Below are 22,342 nucleotides of genomic sequence, written 5' to 3'. Positions count from 1 at the left end.
TGGGTGGATGCTGGGTTGTGTGGCTACACCATGGGGGGAGGGGGTTCACCTTTATGAGCTCAGCCAAAGCTATACCCCCAATGGGAGACTCATTTAACCTGCCTTTTGGGCATCTTGAGGCCTTACTCTGCTGTGCTCAGCTCCATGGGGTTATCAGAGAGCCGCTCAGAGCTGGGACCTTTGGGGCACATCACCCTCAGAAGCTCTTGTCCAGGAAGGGTCAGAAGTGACTGCTGTCTCATACAGGCTTATTGGTTCCAACCCCAAAGGAAGACTATTTTTATCTGTCCTCCCTAACCCCTGTGGTCCTTCCCTGCTGAGTTCAGCTTTGTTGGGGAGGGCTAGTGCTGCTCAGAGCTGGGACATTCAGAGTGCATCTCCCTCAGAAGCTATTGTGTGAGACCAAGAGAAAGTGCTTGCCTCCCCTCTTGCAGGCTCAACTGGCAACACCCTCAATGGGAGACTCTTTTGATCTGTCCTGACCCCAGTGGCTCTGCCCTGCTGAGCTGGCTCTTGCATCTAACCTGAATCTAGAGCTATCATTAATAACCAACAAACAACAACTTCTGGCAAGGATGTGGAGAAAAGAAAAACATTGTGCACTATTTCTGGAAATTCAGGCTGCTATAGCCACTGTGAAAAACTGTATGAAGTTTCTTTAAAAACTTAAAAATGGAACTACCTTTTGACCCAGTGATCTCACTTCTGGAAATATATCCTAATAAACCTGAAACACTACTTCAAAAGAGTATATGCAGCCTTATGTCCATTGCAGCTTAATTACAATAGCCAAGATTAGGAAACCACCAAGTGCCCACCAGTAGGTGAGTGGATAAACAATCTGTAGTTTATTTTTACAATGGAATATTACTAGACTGTAAAAAAGGAAGAAAATCTTACCATTTGTGACACCATAGATGAACCTGGAGATTATTATGCTAAGTGAAATAAATCAGTCAGAGAAAGACAACATATTCTCTCACTTATAAGTGGAATGTAATGAACAAAATAAACGTAAAAAAAACAGCTGTCAGAGGGGATGAGTTTTGGGGAACTGAATAAAAGAAGGTAGGAGATTAAGCAAAAAGAATTCATATATATATATATATATATATATATGGATTTTATATATATAACACATAGATACAGACAACAGTATGGTGACAGCCAGAGAAAGAGGGGGATGGGGGGGTGGCGGTGGGGATAGGGGGGTAAATAGGGATGGAAAAAGACTTTGGGCAATGAGCACATGATGTGATGTGAAGCTGATGTTTTGTTGAGTTGTGTGCTTGAAACCTCTATGGTTTTATGAACTGATATCACCCCAATAAAGTCAATAAAAAAGTAGATACCATCACTTGGTTTAACTAAGAAATTAAAGTTTATTTACAAGTTTCTGAGAGGTTGCTCACTGCTGACCCAATGCACAGCCTAATTGCTTGCTAATATAGAAATTATTGGTTGTATTAATAGCATCCAGTCAAGATCAGAATCTTGCCTAACCAGGCAGTGGTGCAGTGGATAGAGCATCAGACTGGGATGCGGAGGACACAGGTTCAAGACCCAAAGGTCTCCAGCTTGAGCGTGGGCTCATCTGGTTTGAGGAAAGCTCACCAGCTTGGACCCAAGATCACTGGCTTGAGCAAGGGGTTACTTGGTCTGCTGAAGGCCCGCGGTCAAGGCATATATGAGATAGCAATCAATGAACAACTAAGGTGTCGCAACGAAAAACTAATGATTGATGCTTCGCATCTCTCTCTGTCTGTCCCTATCTTTCCCTCTCTCTGACTCTCTGTCTTTGTAAAAAACAAAACAAAACAAAACAAAAAAACAGATCCGAATCTTGTGCTGAGCAAATTTATCATAGCACAGAGAACTATAGATTGCCATTTTCCCTCTAGTCAGATTTTTTCAACCTGTTTCAAGTATGTGTTATATTTGCCAATAGCTCCCATGTTTTAGTAAGAATTTAGTAAAATTCTGCTGAATGTCTAGATGAATTATGGGCACACACATATGTTGTTTTGTAAAATGGTATCAATCTTTATTTATATAAATATACAATCAAAAAGAGAAACACTTTTAGTTTATTACTCCTTTTTGAAGTGTGGGTATGTATTACTCTGTTTTACATATGAAGCTATGGTTCAAGAATGCTAATAAATAAAATATTTTAAATTATAGATATTTCCTACAGATTAATATCAAACTTTAAAGACATCTTTGACTCTTCCATTTGTTACATGTTAGTCACTATACATTGCTCTCCTACATTATTTTTCAAGTTAATTGACAGTTATTCCATGATGACTTGAAACATTTTTCAATATTTTCCAGGCATGTAGATGATTTGTAACTATTTTGTCACAGATTAAATTATTTTCTTCTTTGCGATAATACTGCTAAGCTGCAGAGACATTCATCTCTTTGTTAGAAAAAAAATTAAAAGTAAGAGTAACTTTTGCCCTGGCTGATTGACTCAGTGGTAGAGCATCGGCCTGGCGTGTGGAGGTCCCAGATTCGATTCCCGGCCAGGCACACAGGAGAAGCACCCATCTGCTTATCTCCCCTCCCCCCTCTCCTTTCTATCTTTCTCTTCACCTCCCGCAGCCAAGGCTCCATTGGTGCAAAGTTGGCCTGGGCAGTGGCTTCAGTTGCAATGGAGCAACACCCCAGATGGGCAGAGCATCACCCCCTGGTGGGCATGCCAGGTGGATCCTGCTCAGGCGCATGCTGGAGTCTGTCTCTCCACTTCCTCGCTTCTCACTTCTGAAAAATATAAAAAAATAAATATATAAAATTAAATTAAGAGTAACTTTTGACATTTTTGGTGGCTTTTTGCATCTTATATTCACAAGCTTCAACATGTTCTGGGATTTAACATATTACTTTACTCACCCTCTAAGAATTTGACATAGTATCATGACTTTAAGTATCATCCATTCTATGCAATAATGATTCCCAAATTTTTATTTTAGAAATTCAACTACCACTCCATACCTCCACTTTTAATATGCTGTAAACTGAACAATTTTATTATGAGTAAAGTAAAAAATATGTTTAGTGACCATTTTAATATATTTTTGTGAATTATTTATTCATGTTCTTAGCCTATTTATTATACAGTATTACATAAACATACACACACACATTTTTTTTTTCTTTTCTGGAGAGGTGATTGTTCTTTTATAGTTTTTTCTATATAGACAATGGACAGTTTAATCTCTCTCCAATAGAGTCAATTTTGCATTTCTATTTTCCTAAAAAGATATTTTTTAATTTAGGTGTCCAAATATATTTGCATGGAGGTTTTAATAGTTCCTACCACCTCTCTCTCTTTCTTCTTATTTCTTCTATTTTAATAGCTGTTTCTTCCTTGTCATCTTATTATGTAAAATTTTTGGTTTTATTATTTTTTCCCTTTATTAAGCTATCTAGTCATTTGTCTATTTTGTTAATTATAAAACAGAATTTTTATTTATTTATTATATCTATTGATATTCTTATCTCTACCTCATTAATTTGTTTATGACTATTTTTTTCTTCTTTAGAGCTATTCTACTGTCCTTTTTCCATATTTTTGAATTGAAGATTTAATTAACTTATTTTAATATTTTGATAAAAATTTTTAAGCCAATGATTTTTTATCACTACCTAAGAGTGTTCTACACATTAAGTAGATATTTTGTCATTTTTTTATAGCAATCTTGTCTTGTATTTGTATTTCTTCTGTTATCCAAGACTTGTTTAATAAAGAATTTTTAAATTTCCAGGTAGAAAGGCTTTTTTCAGTTTTAATTTTGTTTATAATGTATGGTTTCAATAAATGATAAATATATTTTATATTTCTATTTTATGAAACATATCTGTGATCTAATAATTGATCAATTTTAAAAAACGTTTTATGTACTTGAGAAGAAAGTGTAAGATTATTACTGTCTGTTGGTCAAATAAGTTTGCAAATATGATGTATATGTTTGCTCACTTATAGTTTGCATTGGGTGTAGGGTGTGCCTGTAAACAGGCAAGATCTTTATAACCTAAGGCTTACAGTTTTAAGACTAAGCTTTTCCCCACACTCTTGACTGTTGCATGATGTGGGGTGGTGCACTCTCATGAGAAATCCCATTTATCCCTCAGATAAGTGACTTTGTATCAGAGGCTTCCTTATTTGTATATTGGATTAAAGGTTTTGATTTCTACACTATAAAATGGGTCAGAGGAACCCATGCTGGAGGAGAGCAGAGAAAGGCCACCTGCAGGAGAGGAGAAGCAACCAAGATGGTGAACTGCTGAAGGAGAAGACAGTTTGTGCAGAGAGAAGGAGATGGGGAACAGAGGTAAATAAGGCTGGTGTGGCAGAAACCTTTGATTCCAGGAAACTCAGATAAGTCAGTGGCTTTGGGAGCCCTCAATGGAAAGGGAAGTGTTTTCCCCCTGTGTATATTTCTTGCCCGCCAGGTGCAAGCTCGGATTAAAGCTAATGGCCCTCTAGTTCTTGGCTCCATTGTTTCATTACTGTCTGTCTGAATCAAATGCGAACCTGCACGGGCCAAGCGGCTATGATGGTGGCCGTGGCTACTGGCTTTACACTGTGTAAGCAAATTTTTATGTCTTCTATATTCTGACTTTTTATCCACTTGATCTTTCTTGAGAGTTGCATGTTAGTCTCCTATATTATTGTTCTGTTTATGTCTCTGTGCATCACCTACAGTTTTCATAAGATAGCTTTAATGTTATTTTGTGCACAGGTGTTTATAACTTTCATATGGTGAGTTGCATCTTCAGGCACTACAAAGAGTTTCATACTTTATGTATTTTGGCTTGAATTCTTTCTAGTTTGATATCACAGTCATTGTCCCTGTTTTCTTATGTTTTATATTTCCATGACATACCTTTGCTAATTCTTTTACTTTTAGTCTTTTTAAATGACTCTTTCATAAGATATATAGCTTGGTTTTATTTTGTGCCAAATTGAAAATTTTAAAGTAATTGATTTAAGCCCATTCATATCTATTGATATGACTGATTGTGGGAGACAGGCTGTAAACTGACAAAGCTTTTATAGGCTAAGGCTTAGTTAGTTTAAGACTAAGCTCTTCCCCACACTCTTTTAAGACTAAGATCTTCCCTACACCTTTCTAATACTAAGATTTTCCCACACCTTTGACCGTTGCATGGTGGGGAGTGGTGCACTCTTAGGAGGATTCCCGTTTATGTCTCAGATGTGTGACTTTGTATCAGAGACTTCCTTATTTGCATATGGTTCTGCACTATATAATAAAGCAGACTAGGGGCTTTGCTTTTGCTCTGGCTTAATATCAGCTTGCAGAGATGATCCCATCCTTTTTCTCTCTGAGTTTATTTCTTCATTCCGCACCATTCTCACTCAGGACCTGACAATTACAAGTTGTGCTAGTTCACAGCAACTGATATGTTTTTTCAACCATATCATATTATATTATTTTACATTAAAATTATTATGTGCATTACATATTTGCTTCATTTTCATAACGCATTTTCTTTGCTCTTTAAAATAACGTTATGGCATATGAAGGTTTTTACTTTTTATTTTAAGTTACTTTTGTACTTAAGTTTTTATAGTGTCTTTAATTCTGTATTATTTGCTGTTTCTCTAGGGGATTTATCAGCTTTTAATAAAATCTTTAAACTCTTTTGCCCTGTTCAGATACCTTGATTGGTTAGAGCATCATCCCGAAGCACAGAGATTGCTGTTCAATCCCCAGTCAAGGCACATATAGAAACAGATTGATGTTCCTGTCTCTCTGTCTCTCTGTCTCTCTCTCTTTCTGTCTCTAAAACCAATAAAATAAACATTTAAAAAAATAAAGAATTCTTGAGTTCTCACTTACTGACTATACTACAATAAATGAGTTTATTCTACTTTTTGGGAGGAGGACAGGGGAGGAGGGACAGGAATGTTGAGCTGCTCCTCTATGTTCCCTGACTAGGGAACCCAACAGGCAACCTTTGGCTCCAGGAGGACTCTCATCCCACCAAGCTATCCAGCCAGGGCTTACTTTCTTTTTTATTTTCAGAGAGACAAAGAAAGGAAGGGAGAAAGAAGGGAGGGGTAAGGGAAGCATTCATTTGCTCTTCCATTCAGTCATGAATTCATTGGCTGCTTCCCATGTGTGCCCTGACTGGGCATTGAACATGCAACCTTGTTATTTCAGGATAATACCCTTAATTGATGGAACTAACTGGCCAGGACAGCTCATTCTACTTTTCTCTTTCTCCATTCTGTATCTAATTTCATAAGAAATCATTTCATTTTGCCAACATCTCTCCATTTTCAAAATTAAAATATCAAGACGTTGATTTCATTTATAAATACAACTGTCTAGACTGACTATAAATCTAAAACTTTTACTTTATATTAATATTTAATAAAAATATAATGCATAAAATATTGAATATGTTAAATCAATGTAATGAATAGCTCATGTGCAATAAAACATTGAAAAACCATGAACCATTGTGATGCTACTATTTTTTTCTTCTGTTGTATTCTGACAGAGGTGATGTAATCTTTCTTTTTTAAATTTTATTTATTGATTTTAGAAAGAGAGATAGAAATATCAATTTGTTGTTTCACTTATTTATGCATACATTAGTTTATTCTTTTTTTTTTTTTTCTTTTTGAGAAAGGCAGGGAGAGAGATAGACAAGCTGCTCCTGTATGTGTCCTGCCCCGGGAATAGAACTGGAAACCTTCGTGCTCCAGGACGACACTACAACCAACTGGGCTATCTGGCCAGGGCTTATTTCTTTTGGTTTTTACAGAGACTAAGAGAGAAAGGGAGAGAGAAGGGAGGGGAAAGGGAAGCATCCATCTGTTCCACTGACTGGGGATCAAACCTTCAACCCTGTTGTTTCCAAACAATGCTTTTAACAGACTGAGCTAACTGGTCAGGACCACATTGGTTGATTATTATTATTATTTTTTTTGTATTTTTCTGAAGTCGGAAACAGGGATGGAGAAGCAGATGGGCGCTTCTCCTCTGTGCCCTGGCCGGGAATTGAACCCGGGACTCCTGCATGCCAGGCTGACGCTCTACCACTGAGCCAACCAGCCAGGCTACATTGCTTCTTATATGTCCCATGGAACTCGCAACCTTGGTGTATTAGGACAATGCTCTAACTAGTTGAACTACCCAGCCAGGGCTCTAAATCTGCCTGTTTCTGATTCTGTTTACATCACTGGGGGCTTCACATGATGCATTTTCAGCAACATTTCCTGAATACTTTGTGGATTCATTAATGTAGTTTTGCTTCTTTAAGTGTATGATGTGTAGGTTTGCTTTTAAATTTTTCAGATACTATGTCTATTTCTGTTCTTATTGTTTTCTAAACTATATCTAATTCCAAAGACATAACCACATTTTTTAGGCAAATATTTTAGAAATTTTGTTCTACGTAATCATTTAATTTATTTACACTGACTCTAACAGGAGTAGTTATGAATTCTACAAAATACTGCATAAGAATCACATCTATATGGTTGCTTAGATAAGGTCTTTATTCTAAAAGCCAATTACTTCTGTTTATAAAGAAGACCATAAGATAAAGGTCGATGTTCATTTTTGAATTCATTGTTTATATATGTTAAAAGTAATGGAGTCAGAATGACAATGATGTTACATTTTTTTTTTCAAGTTTGTTTCAGGGAACATGTAATTCTTCATTTCAATCTGAAAGCCTAGTGACCTAAACCCTGTGGCGATACATCTTTAAAAATTCCTAGCTTGACTTTAACTAACATGCTGACAGTTTCCCCTTTGAGATGTGTCGATTAAATGGTACAGTCCTTCTCCACTTAGTCTTGTGCATTGCATGCTGAGTATTTCAGTAAATTTTGTTTTCACATAGGCAAGTAGCCTTGCATTTTTCCTTGAGCAATTCATGTTCACAGCCAGCTTTTTTCTTCAAGGAATCACAGTTACTAAGGAGATCTTCATACTGGCAACTATTGGCTGGAGCAAAAACAGATTAATTACATTATTATTATTTTCCTTAGCTGCAAAACAATTTATCAAAATGCATAGGGTAGTAGCATTAGACAAACTAGTCAGCTCTCTTACATTATGATGGGCCTTTCATTTCTTGAAGGACATGTAAGTTGCCTTTGTTGAGCTCATTGTTTAAACTATCATTTTTTTTTTTTTGTATTTTTCTGAAATGAGAAGCAGGGAGCGGAAGACAGACTACCACATGCGCCTGACCAGGATCCACCTGTAATGCCTACTAGGGGGCAATGCTCTGCCCATCTGGGGCGTGGCTCCATTGCCACCTGAGCCATTCTATTGCCTGAGGCAGAGTCCATGGAGCCATCCTCAGTGCCTGGGCCAGCTTTGCTCCAATGGAGCCTTAGCTGCAAGAGGGGAAGAGAGAGACAGAGAGAAAAGAGAGGGGGAGGGATGGAGAAGCAGATGGGTGTTTCTACTGTGTGCTCTGGCTGGGAATTGAACCTGAGACTTCCACACACTGGGTCGATACTCTACCACTCAGCCATCAGGCTAAACCATCACTTTTTAAATTTTGAACTTGACCTTGGCTGGTTGACTCAGTGGTAGAACATTGGCCTGGCATGTGGACGTCTTGGGTTCGATTATCGGCCAGGGCACACAGGAGAAGCACCCATCTGCTTCCCTATTCTTCCCCATCTCTCTTCTCTCTCTCTTCCTCTCCCCTCTTGCAGCCATGGCTCTCTCTCTTCTCCTTCCTTCCTGCAGCCATTGCTCAATTGGAGCAAGTTGACCCTGGGCTCTGAGGATGGCTCCATGGCCTCTGCCTCAGGCGCTAAAATAAAATAAAATAAAATAAAATAAAATAAAATAAAAATAATAAAAAGATTGCTCCAGTTGCAATGGAGCAAGAGCCCCAGATGGGCAGAGCATCACCCCTTAGTGGGTGTGTAGGGTAGATCTCAATTGGGGCTCATGCGAAAGTCTGTCTCTGCCTTTTTAACTTGGTGACATTTCTAAAGTGAACGGACCTATTTTCCTCCCTTAACAAGAGAGTAAAATCAATATAAATAAATCTCTGTACACACCCACAGAGTCTAATGTGGGAGACACTAGCTATTTGTGACTAGAGAACTTAAGACATATGCTAATAAGAAACATTGCCATTGTTTTATACTCTTGGACAGCACTGCTTTGACTACAGTTTTTCTTTCTGGAGAAAGTGATTTCTATGGAAAGATTAAGAGGTAAAAACAATGATAATATGCCCCCTTTCCTTCTGATATTTCTTCTTGGATGCGCCTCAGAGGTCAACAAACCTCAAACTAAACTCATCATTGACAATTCTTGGGGTTTGTCTTCCTACATCCCTTCCATAAGCTCAGTGAAATGGTTCTCTGACTACTCAGTAATTTAGGCCAGGGACTGAATCAGTCTGAACTCCCCTCTACTTCTGACCAACATTCAACCAGCACAGGTAACAAACACTGGCTATTCTATTCCTTGCCTCTCAACTCTATTTGCCTTCATTCATTTTGCCAGTAATGCTGTAAAGACACCCATTTTTTACATCTTACGTTTTTCAACTTTTTTCGAGCTGGCTTCCATCTAATTGTTTCTCCATACTATTGCTAGAAAGTTTTTTATGAAACAGTATTCTGATCGTGTCACTCTTTTGTTTAAAATCTTTCAGGTGAGTGTTTATAACTAATAGGATAATTCCAAGCTCCTTAACAAAGAGCGTTCAGCAGAGGTATAAATCTTTAACTGTTTTTCTTCTTTAGTTGATTTATAGCTATGGTATCATCAATATTCTGAATTATAGCTTTATAATTCAGTCAGAGAGAATGCTAACTAAAGGTGAATGTATTTGAAAGGTAAAAATCTCAATGAATGGATCAACACCATTGTTCATAATTTTAATAAAAGTATCCCAATTATAAAAGGCCACCAGCTATGTTTACTCCTCTCTATAACAGCTTTAGAAATGATGTATATGGCATTGATTTTAGTCTCTCTTTTTGCAACAATATGTTTGTGAGATCTGATTCAAAATTGTATACAGACTGGATTGTCTTTAAAAAGTGCCCAACACTACTATCAAATTATAAGGTAGGTGATCATTTCTTAAGTCAAACACTATAACTACAATTATACTCTAAAAGTATGGTGATCAGCATGATGAGTACATTAGCTCAAAAGAAATTTAATGTTTGGTTTACCTGTCTAGACTGAGCCATTATGTCATCTCACATCACAGATTTACACATTTTCATTCTTTCAAAATGAAGGTACTATCTTTTGTGTAGTGATGTTTGATGAAATGAAGTATGCGTCGGTAATATTAATGAGCTCTGCATAGTCACAAAGCCATTGATGTTTCATTATGTTAGGTATGGTAACATTCTTTTCATTACAAAAATTATGTAGGCTACTAAAGGTAAAAAGTGTTTACTTAAACACATTCTGTTGAGGAATACTTCTGTTTTTTTCTCATCAAGACATTATTTAAATTGGTAACTTTAGGAGATTAATTTATAAAAATAGTAAAATATCAACTCTTTATTATAATAGCAAAATAATCACTTCAAACTTACTGCATAGTCCATTATCACAGTTACCAGGGCAACTGGCACAGGGTGTTCCTTCTTGGTAAGGTGTATTCTTTTTACTTAGATTATTCCCACTGAAATTTAAAATACATAATGTCAAATATTTTTCACTCTGCTCTTTAGCTTACACTGCAAGGGTATCACCAGTCATCAAATATACATTGTTATTATATGTTAACAAAAATGAAAAAAAAATGTAATTCCCAATGTGTAATTAAGATAGCTTCCAAATTAAGAAAATACTTCACACATTGACCCATCTCCTTGACTATAATTTGGCAGGTTGAGGCCCTGGTCAGTTGGCTCAGTGGTAGAACATTGGCCCAGAATGTGGATGTCCTGGATTCAATTCCAGTCAGGGCACACAGGAGAAGTGTCCATTTGCTTCTCCACCCCTCCCCTCTTATTTCTCTCTCTCTCTCTCTCTCTCTTTCTCTCTTTCTACCCCCATCCTGGAGCCATAGCTTGATTGGAGCAAATTCACCCCAGGCATTAAGGATGGCTCCATGGCCTCCAGCTCAGGTGCTAAGAAGAGTTTGCTGAGCAATGGAGCAATGCCCCAGATGGACAAAGTATCGCCCCCCCCCAGTGGGCTTATCTGTTGGATCCTAGTTAGAGTGCATGCAGGAGTCTATTTCTCTGCCTCCCCTCCTCTCACTGAATTAAAAAATAATAATAGTAATTTTGCAGGTTGAACAACTAAACTGGGTTAACTACAATTTAAAGTTTCAGAGTATATGTCAACACTCTATCTCGCAGTACACTTGGTCCAGTTGGTAAGGCCGTGCACTCCAATGTGCTGGCTAGGGGTAGAACATTATTGCCTAGACAGAGAGGAGAAACTCTTATGGGGGCAGCAGTTGCAGTATGAAAAACAATACTTGATGTTACAGTATCATTTACATTTAGAAGATGATAAAATACCGTAATTTCTCTGGTATGTAAAAGGGAGAGTAAAGCTCTAGTATGTATAACTTTTTTACTTCTAGACAGGGGTAATAACATTGAAGTAGTTAGTGGTGTGTGTGTTTGTGGAGCAGGAAGAGTTGTGGAAAATTTGTGAATTTCTAGAGGTATGTGAGAGATTTTTCTGTTTACCAAAACAAGAAACATTTGTTTTAAAAAGTTTTGATAAACATCAATATCCAGGGTGTAATTACCTTACAGGGGTTAACTTGCAACTCACTGATGATTATTATCCTATTGGCCATTTATTTCATTTGAAAATACATGGGAGTCCAACTGGGCTAAGGTTCCAAGGTAAGGCATGTAAATCTCAGCCTGCCCACACAGAATAGAGCTATTCATGTGTGAGCCTTTGGAAAAATTATTCAACAGACATAAAAGTGATCTGGAAGTTCTCTCCCCTCTGCTTTCCCTTATTACTCACTTCACCCCTCACCTCAGATGCCTAGCTCCTGAAACCTCCCCGCTCCAGGCAGGCAGTGGGCTTGAATCAATTCTCCTAAAACTTTTCATTTCTTTCTAGTAAGCCTTAATAGGTGCTTGTGGTCACAGGACTTTGGAGGCCACATTTCTCAAATGGAAGATCAATATCTCCAGGTTTTCTACAATCTCGACATAAATCCTGTGGGAGAGTTGGTTTTCAAGGGTCCCCCCTGCCTCTAGTCATAGGGAATTTCAAGTATTAAAAGAAATTAAAGCACTGTCTCTCCCTGTTTCCAGCTTCAGAAAAATTAAAAAAAAAAAAAAAAAAAAAAAGAAATTAAAGCTAACACATATGATGAAATTAGATCTTTAATATATTCATAGGATTGATTTGAGATGACTTCAAACAAATTGCTTGATGAAATAGTATGTTTCCTGCTATAAATCAAGACAGCATGGGATGGTTCATTACCGAGTTTCTTCATTTTGTTTTGTTTTATATTTTTTGTTTGTTTGGTGAAAACTGCTAAGAAACAAAGATGTTAACTTTTTCTGAACTCTGAATTATATTCAAGATCTCTTAAAAAGCCTTTGAAATTCAAGAGAACAAATCATTTTTAAAGGTAACAATGTGTCTTTTTGATAAACAGGTATGAAATTTTTTTGCAGAAAAGGCAGACATCACAATTTTGGATCCCCAATTTGCCACTGCACTACCACCTTTTGCTTAATCATCAAACTTCCACCCTCCCAGAGTGTGAAATTAGTGGGAATTGATGATAACAAGTCCAGAGACATGCACACTTCACATGCTCATGGAATAACCTTGCACTTTAAGGAAAGGCAACTGAGAGCAAAGACATCATTTTATAATATAATTGAAGAAAGAGAGCTTCAGATTTTATACTTGGACCTGAGAACTTGGTCTCTTCTCTGATCAGTTAAATGTATCTCACTTTAAAAATCAATTCCAAAGATTTATTCCTCTCCTTTACTGACATATATTTATTTATTTATTTTTGTATTTTTCTGAAGCTGGAAATGGGGAGAGATAGTCAGACAGACTCCCGCATGCGCCTGACCGGGATCCGCCCGGCACGCCCACCAGGGGCGACACTCTGCCCACCAGGGGGTGATGCTCTGCCCCTCCGGGGCGTCGCTCTGCCGCGACCAGAGCCACTCTAGCGCCTGGGGCAGAAGCCAAGGAGCCATCCCCAGCGCCCGGGCCATCTTTGCTCCAATGGAGCCTCGGCTGCGGGAGGGGAAGAGAGAGACAGAGAGGAAGGAGAGGGGGAGGGGTGGAGAAGCAAATGGGCGCTTCTCCTGTGTGCCCTGGCTGGGAATCGAACCCGGGTCCCCCGCACGCCAGGCCGACGCTCTACCGCTGAGCCAACCGGCCAGGGCCACATATATTTATATGCGGATTCATTTCCTATATGATCATTTAAAAACGTTAAATTGCTGATGGGATTACTGGCATTACACTCTGAAGTGCACACTCACACAGGGCAGTAGTGGCAGACGTAGAAGTACTTCAGACTCTCCTGATGGGGACAGTAGGCGATCCCACACCCAACGAGGTGTGATGAGTACCAAACAGCCTACAAAGCCATAAGGTAATACATAAAGAGTACGGAAAGAAAAGGGGAAATATTGAAGAACAAATATCAAAGGAAGTCTTGAAAAAAATGTTACTACTATAGTTTGTAGACATATATCAATATTTTATGAAAACACTTAAATTATTGAAACAAAGTCACAAACTATAAACATATTAAATTTTTACATACATTCACTATTTTATTCATTTATAATGTTGGAAAAGAGACCAAATGCACTTCCTAACCAAGAATTTTACAGCCCATCAAATAAAAATGACACCTCTAGGTGAAGTACTAGCCCATGCTAGGACTGTATTGTACCTAGTCAGGCTCTCTCCCCTAAATTAAACACTGGAGTTGCTCACAATTTGGAGATGCTTTCTATAATAAAGTTATGTGAAGAAGTATTTTCACTTGTTCCCTTTACCTGGGTATAATGTCCAACCATTGCACTGGAAGTCTTTGGTCCTACACCATAGATAAAATTATGTCTCTCATTATACCAGCTTTCGATTGCATCTGACCATGCAGTAGGGTCACTTGACATGTAGAGATTCTCACCACATCTTGTACCTATGAAAGATTGGAGCATGAAGAAAGCTAAAAAACTGCAATGGCAAAAGGAATCAACTAGACAAACACCAGGCTCTTGCCTTTCACGGTGCCTATACTTGCTAACTGTTGATTAGCACATAAAGAAGGTGGTTCCATTCCTTATCAACTTGAAAGCTATAGAGAAGAGAGGTCTGCCTAGCACAGTGAGGCTGGCCTCACCAGGTAAAGCTTGAATAAGCTGAGAAGACCTTATTCTTTAAAATTCTTCCTCCTTCTACATTGACAAAGATGGATTCTTTTTCATGCTAAATTCTTCTGGTGTGTAATGTCTCGTGTTCTCTCAACTTTGTACTGTAAGGTTGCAAGGGGCGTTGATCAACTTTTATTCATGTCTCTCCTATTCTTGCCCACCTTACCAGATATATTTCAAATGTAGGATTTATGTGAAGTGTTTATGAATGTGATTTTATGTAAATTTTTGAGAAAGAAAAAAAGAAAGCACTATAGGTAGTCTTAAGAGCTCCAAACAAGAAACAAGAAGAATGACAATTTTCAAAACTTCGATCTTCCTTTAATAAATCAGGTTGTCACTAGACCACGTCCTCCCCAGAGACTAAGGCAAGAAGGACCTAGAAGGGAGTGACAACAGCAAGATGGTGGAGTAGGAAGCCTGGACTTTTCTGCCCTCAACAAACCCACTGATCCAACAATAGTTCTTGAACAGATCGCCCCTGTCAGAAGTCTGAAAGCTAACTGAAAGGCTCTTATATCCTGGCAGAATATGAAACCAGGCTCACTGGAGCCTGTGGGGAGACTGAAACACTTGCTGGGAGCCTTACTCTTGGCATAGTGCCATGTGATCAGCAAGAGGCCCTCCCACCCTCCAGTTTCTCCCATGGGAGGCAATGATTTGGTTTGGGTGTCCAGCATCCCAAGTTTTCCAAAGGGGCTCTCCAGAGGGCTGATTTCTGTTTTTCTGGTCTAGCAGCTCTGAGTGTCAGGCCAGCTACCTGAATGGGAATGGATATGAGGGATTGGGCAGTAGAAACTGCTACTGTGTCCCCTTGGTTCAGCTGATCAATGCATTTACTGTTCCACTTTTGCCAGGGTTACCCAAAGAACTGGCCTCTTTCTTGTCAGTCTTGGAGCTGTGATAAGTTTGGCATAGTCTTGCCCTCTGGCAAAGAAGAGAGAAGACAATTTGGTTTGGTAGATTCCATAGATCTGCTTCCTAGTTTAGCAGAGATCAAGCAGACAAAAATCACAGCTGCTTGCTTCTTTCTGGGGAGGAAGAAAGGTGTTCTGGGCATCCAATGCCTCAAATTTCCAGGGGCTGCCCAAAGACTGGCTTCTGATTTGCCCGTTTGAGAAGCTAACAAGACTTATCACTAGACCTGGTGCTAATGAAAACAGAGACAAGGATTTCGACTGGCAGTTGCCACTGTTTCCCTTTTTGGTCCAGGACAAAGTGAGCCAAAAAAAAAATCTTAGTTCTTAGCCTCTCCCTGGGGAGGGAAAAAATAGTCCAAAGATTTCAATATTTCTGGGTGCTGCTTAAGAAACTAAGGGTCTTTTCTGACTATAATGGACTAGAATAGACATTTCCTCAAAGATGATATAAAAATGGCCAAACAGGGATATGGAAAGGTGCTCAGCACCACTAATCATCAGAGAAATGCAAATCAAACCACAATGAGATATTGCCTTACATCTATCAGAATGTGTTATTGAAATAAAAAAATAACCGTGAGGATGTAGAGAAAGTGAAATTCTTTTCCACTATTAGAATGCAAAATGGTGTAGCTATCATGGAAAATAGTATTGAGGCTCCTCAAAATATTAAAAGTAGAGCTACTAAATGATCCAGTAATTTTGCTTCTGAATAGTTATCCAAAGGAATTGAAAGAAAGATCTTAAAGAGACATTAGCATTCTGATGTTTATTACAATACTATTTACAACAGTCAAGATGTGGAAGCAACTAAATGTCTATGGATAGATGAATGGAAAAGAAAATGTGGTTTTTATGTATACACTCATACACAATGGACTACTATTCATCCTTTAAAAAAGAAGACATTTGACAACATGTGACAACATGGATGAAGCTTGAGGACATTTTGCCAAGTTAAATAAGCCAGTCGCAGAAAGATGGCTACTGAATGTCTCCACTTAAATGAAGTGTTTAAAATACTCAAATTTACAGACTCAAAGAGTGAAAAGGTGGTTTCCAGGACTGGTAGGAAGGGAAAATGGGGAGTTCTAAGTAAAGGGCATAAAGTTTGAAAGGCATGATGAGCAAGTTCTAGAGGTCTTCTGTACAATATCGTACCTGTAGTCAATAACAGTGTACTACTTAGAACTTTTTAAGCGGTGGATCACACATTAATTGTTCTTAAATAATACAAATAATTTAAACAAAATTACCTTGTAACCCATAAAATTAACCCTACTTTTTTAAGCTCTCACTTAATATTTACATTTTGGTGGCTTAGAGTATAAAGTATTTAGGATATCCCCTTTAATAAGAAAGGAGAGAAACTAAGACTATAATAGTAGACTTGGAACTTTAAAATTATTTGTTTCAATCTTCTACTGAGTGGTCATCTCTCTTCATAATTGCATTATAATATTAGTATCAACAGTATAAACAATAATAGTCCTACTGAAATGACAGGTAAATTATTCATTAGGTTCAAACTGGTCTTGCCTATGTGTATATCATGCTTGATAATGTATATAAATATTGTATTTAAAGTTTATGCATACAAGTGTTTTTCTTTTCATAGTTTTTTTGATCCTTGATAAAATATGTCCCGTATGTTTTTTTAATTTAATATTATTCTATGGATTATAGGGCACACAGTACATATAATATACTTGACTGTTATCAAGCATTCTTTAAATGATTCTACATACCCAAAATATTCATCCTGACTAAAAATAGTTTAGTATTTTTAAAGAAAAAAATCAGAAACAATTCCACATATTTAAATATATTTTATGAACACAAAATAGATTTCAAAACAGCAATACAACACAATATCACAAAAAGGCAGTGGATTAGAAACCAGAAAGCCTGATTATATACATATATTTCAATATACGACAGTACTTTAGGTGTGTTCTTGGGTAAGTCATTCCTTCCACATCCTAGTTTCCAAATCTTTAAAATTTAGAAAACGGTGATACCTGACCTTTACTCATGAGCTGATTGAGAGAAATAAATGAAATACTGCTTGAGAAATAATTTGCATAACATATACAATCAACAAGCACAAAATGGTACTTGTCATACTTATCTCTGTATAATTGATTTCAAAAAGACAAGTGTAAGCAACATTAAGTCACAATCTTGATACAACAGCCTAGAATGGTCCATTCTATTTGATTTGTCTACTTTTACTTTATTTCTTTATTTACTCAACAAATATTTACTAATTTACATACTGGTCTTTCGGTCCTCTGCATTACTATGTTCTAGAGTGCACTTGTCTGCCCATTTTTGGGCGTTTTCCATGGCCTCTTTGCTCCATTCCTAAATGTCATAAAAGAAAAAATACTCTTAAAAGTTCAACTCCAACAAGGCATATGCATTATAATCTGATTGATAGATTAATTTGCACTACCTCAAAACTTCTGTGGATATATTATCTATTTGTCACTGGTCTTATAAAAATCTTTTGAAACTGCTGGGTAGATCAGTTGTTGGAGCATCGTTCCAAAACACCAAGGTTGTAGGCTCAGTCCCCAGTTAGGACACATACAGGAGTCAACCAGTGAAGGCATGGGTAAGTGAAAATTTAGGTTAATGTTTTTCTTTCTCTCTCTTTCACTTTCTCCCTTCCTCTCTTTCTAAAATCAATACATAATTTTTTTTAAAAAAAGTCTTCTATCTTTTGTTTGATATGTCATTACCTACTACAGTGCTGGTTTTCCACAAAAACAGTTCACATGTGATGTGTCTACGGAGAAAAATGTCTAATACAACAATATCTGACTAGTTATGATCACACAGCAGCTACACCTGAGATTTTCAGTAATTTAGTGCTATTCTAAATACTGATCAACATGTGACATATCTTAACTATATTTCAATAGTAAAAAGCTAGCCTAGATTATTCCCAATTCTATTTTATTAGCCCATTGTGTTCATGCGGAGATATCTAGCTTTCAGGAACTATGCCCTGGACAGTGAGCTATTTACCCAAAATGGCACTCAACCTGAAAGAAAAGAAATTTATTTTAGACTAGGAGAGTTAGTGAAGAAAAAAATGTAACAACTTTACATGTGATGTCTGAAGATTTGAACTCTGATTCTGCCTTCCCAACTTTATAGCCCTATAATCATTTTTTTTTTTTTTTGTATTTTTTTGAAGCTGGAAACAGGGAGGCAGTCAGACAGACTCCTGCATACGCCTGACCAGGATCCACCCGTCATGTCCACCAGGGGGGTGATGCTCTGCCCATCTGGGGCATTGCTCTGTTGAGACCAGAGCCATTCTAGTGCCTGAGGCAGAGGCCATGGAGCCATCCTCAGCGCCCAGGCCAACTTTGCTCCAATAGAGCCTTGGCTGCGGAAGGGGAAGAGAGAGACAGAGAGGAAGGAGAGGGGAAGGTGTGGAGAAGCAGATGGGTGCTTCTCCTGTGTGTCCTGGCTGGGAATCGAACCCGGACTCCTGCACACCAGGCTGACGCTCTACCACTGAGCCAACCAGCCAGGGCGGTAGCTCTATAATCTTGACAAGCTATTTAACCATTATAAAGTAAAATCCAGAATTTCTTTTTTGCCCATAACACAGCTCAAATGAAACAACAAAATGGAGGCAGAACGTTATAAGCCATAAAGTTCTTAATGGATTCCAGTTACTGACTGCCTGCTCTCCCCACTGCTTGGTCCCACCACTTTCCTTATATTACTTCCTCTTACCATCTTTAGCATGTTACTGGCAGGTGGAGAGACTGATTTCCTTAGTTCATTGTGTTTATTTACAATATCGTTTTGGACTTTTGTTTGAGAGGTTAACAAAGCAGTAAAGGCTGGATCCTAAAGAGAAACAGAATTAGAAATTTTGTTTTGTTTTTTTTCTTTTAACATTTTTGAATTTCTTTTTTAACATATAAAAGTGACTAAGTTTATTCAAGGAAGGAAAGATAACTTTAAAGAGTGTTTAGTTCAAGCCAATATTAGTTGTTAAGCATCACCGAGGAAACTCAGCCAAAGCTATGACAAACTGGAAAGAAGTCATTTGAAGCTTTGAGAATGAAAACGTAGTACATGGGATGACAAATTTAAAAATCACTTAAGGCCACAAATGCTTATTTCTAGCTTCCAGGCAACTCTTAATCTGGCATGTGAATGATACTATCTTCTAACCACAAAGGTGCACAATAGGAACATTAAGACATAATCATTCACGTTTGATCATGCTGCAGCAGGGGGAATAAGGGTGGGGGGTTCAGGGTTCATCCTAGACTTTGAGAAAACTGTGACCAGTCATGGTACAATGTCTGTGTTTACAGACAGAATGTATTTAGAACATAACAGGGAAAAGGCGTTTAGGCTTAGTCAAAGGACATTCAAAATTCTAGAAAATTCATTCTACCTATTGTGGTTATGAAGTCACTCAAAAGACAATTTATTTGCAGTATTAAACAAATGTCCAAGGTAGTTTGGAAGGAGCAAAGCCATCCAATCAATGAACTATTGTCAACTTTTTTCTTTAATATATTTTTTAAATTTTATTTATTCATTTTTTTTTTTTGTTTTTAGAGAGGAGAGAGACAGAGAGGGAGAGAGAGGAGAGAGAGACAGAGAGAGAGAAGGGGGGAGGAGCTGGAAGCATCAACTCCCATATGTGCCTTGACCAGGAAAGCCCAGGGTTTCGAACCAGCGACCTCAGCATTTCCAGGTCGATGCTTTTCCACTGCGCCACCACAGGTCAGGCACTCAACTTTTTTCTTTAATAACAGAAATATAATCAAGGTAGCAAAGCAGATGCCGATATTTTTGGTTTATCTTTGTGTGTGGGAGTGTTAGGGTCTAAGTCCGATTGTAGTATAAGGTGTGTGAATTGTTTCATAAATCTACACAATTTAATGGCCTAAATTTACAATGATCTAAAATATTATACATATTTCATTACATATTCAATATAAAAAACCATTAATGCAACATTTCCCTTTATTTTATTGTACTCAGTCTTTGAAAGCTGGTATGTATTTTATACTTAAAATTCATCTTATTTTGGACCAGCCATATTTCAAGTATTTAGTGGCCACATGTGACTAGTGGCTACTATACTGGATGGCACAGCCTTAGACTGTCATCTAGATAATTGCGTCAGGTGCCCTGAGGGACCAGTTAGTACTCTGCGATGTACCAGACACCCTTGACCTTTCCACTGCCACATAGTTGCCTGGCTAGCTCTGGAAGGATCTTCCCGTCTACCATTACCTTTCCTTCTGCAGGTAAAGGTGGCAACAGCACAGCAGCCAGAAACAGCACCACTGGGAGTAAAGCCATCGCTGGGGAGGAAGCCAAAGAAAGCAAAGGTCTGCATTGAAACATGTGGTACGTGGGGTAGGAGGAGAAAACCACTGTAATGACCACAGTCATCCCAAAGCAAGTGTGACTCCCAAACCCATAATGTAAGACGACAAGACTGTCATACAGTGCCAGCAGAATCAGAGTGGAACCAACTTTGTCTCTGATAGGGACAATAAAATATAAAAACTACAGAGCCTGGCTGATGCCCTTGAAGTAGATATAATGCGTATAAATTCCCATACTTTCACATTTTTCTATGAAATATAGTTCTAGTTCCATTGCTTCAAAGTCCTAAGCATGGAAATTATTTATTTAGAACACATTTAGAATGAAATATAAAGAATCCATTCAAGTTTCAGTTTGATATAGTGGGTAAAATTTATTGGATATCAATCTTTCAATAAACATTTAACCATAAAGTTTTGAAGATCACGGATGAATTAAATATATCATTTTACCATGGGCAAAATAAAAGTGATTTAAAAATGTTCACATTAAAATAAATGAGTGATCACTTACTGTTGGTTCTCACAGCAGGATAAAGTATCTGCTTTATCTGCCAGATAAAGAAGGTTACAGCACAACAAATATTACATCTGTTTCTACTGTAGTAAATTCTGATTGTGCAACTGAATCTAAGTCAATAAATTTTTGAAAAAAAAATTTTTTTACACCAATAGCTTCAAATTTTATTGCCAGTTTTCTGACATTGGTTACCACATAGCTTTTAATCTGAGTAAAGCACACCCTAACAGTCTTTTCTTAGACACACTAAAATTCAGACACTGTCTTTTTGGCCCAGTATTTTTATAATAATAATTCTGGACATTTTAATCATTGCAAAAGTAACCAGGATTCTACCTTAAAGCTGAATTTCTATGGCTCAGCTTTCTGTAACATTTACTTCTTAGTTAACAACTTTCTATAGCTTATTGGCTAAAAACATAGTTTTTAAGAACATCAGTGCTGGGAAACCTTCTTGGAGACTCAGTTTCCTCTTCTGTAAAATGTAGATTATCTTATCTTAGGTTTGCCCTGGAGACTGAAAGGAATACTATACATAAAACACCTAATACAGTGCCTGGCATAGAATACTCAGTCAATGGAAATTACTTACAATGTGTTATAGTTTTTTCAGCTTATGTGCGGTAGTTTTTGAGCTTATAAGATCTATAAATATGTGTTGTTTGACTAAAATGTTAATTTTAGAAGTGTCTATAAGAGCTCTATTTATAACTTCAGGTGTCGTAGAAAAAAATCAATATAATCAAAGGTTCTAATGTATAAGGCTAAGTTGTAGTGGAGCCCTCTTAGTTAACTGCCTAACTTTGGGGAAATGATCATACACCTGGCTGCCTTGTCCTCATCAGCTCATTGACTGACATACACATGAGCCTGAAGATTTTTTTTAACTTAATCATTCAACAGGTTTGCATTAGAAGCCCTTGATGTCATAATTCAATAGATCAGAATGCCACATACCCCTCCTGACACTCTCCCGCACTCAAGTCACCCTACTTATAATCATCTTTGTTGCATCAGTGAAAGCAATAACATTTTCAGTGAAAGGGCATTTACCAAAAAAAAAAAAAAAAAAAAAGAGTTGTATTTAATTTCTTTAAACCCACACTCATACATAGTTGAAATG

The 22,342-nt window shown here is 37.6% G+C and overlaps 1 protein-coding gene across 1 annotated transcript; it reads right to left on the bottom strand.

The window, feature by feature from the left end:
* Positions 1 to 7,869: 7,869 nt before the first annotated feature.
* Positions 7,870 to 20,672, bottom strand: LOC136389554 (cysteine-rich secretory protein 2-like). The gene is made up of 7 exons (XM_066361393.1): positions 20,602 to 20,672; positions 19,075 to 19,191; positions 17,595 to 17,682; positions 14,018 to 14,163; positions 13,493 to 13,590; positions 10,586 to 10,674; positions 7,870 to 7,997 (listed from the first exon to the last, which is right to left on the bottom strand). The coding sequence occupies exons 1-7, from the start codon at positions 20,668 to 20,670 to the stop codon at positions 7,870 to 7,872; spliced, it is 735 nt and encodes a 244-aa protein (XP_066217490.1). The 5' UTR covers positions 20,671 to 20,672.
* Between the last annotated feature and the right edge of the window lie 1,670 nt (positions 20,673 to 22,342).

The sequence above is a fragment of the Saccopteryx leptura genome, chromosome 1, assembly GCF_036850995.1.
Source record: "Saccopteryx leptura isolate mSacLep1 chromosome 1, mSacLep1_pri_phased_curated, whole genome shotgun sequence".
Taxonomy (NCBI): domain Eukaryota; kingdom Metazoa; phylum Chordata; class Mammalia; order Chiroptera; family Emballonuridae; genus Saccopteryx; species Saccopteryx leptura.
This window is presented reverse-complemented; position numbering and strand designations above follow the sequence as displayed.

What these genes read in the sequence shown, in the direction of transcription:
- LOC136389554 (XM_066361393.1), bottom strand. Translation starts at nt 20,670, where the DNA reads ATGGCTTTACTCCCAGTGGTGCTGTTTCTGGCTGCTGTGCTGTTGCCA. An exon ending in CTTTACCTGCAGAAGGAAAG is followed by an intron (nt 19,192 to 20,601) that starts GTAATGGTAGAC and finishes GTTTCTCTTTAG; the next exon opens with GATCCAGCCTTTACTGCTTT. An exon ending in CCAGTAACATGCTAAAGATG is followed by an intron (nt 17,683 to 19,074) that starts GTAAGAGGAAGT and finishes TATGACATTTAG; the next exon opens with GAATGGAGCAAAGAGGCCAT.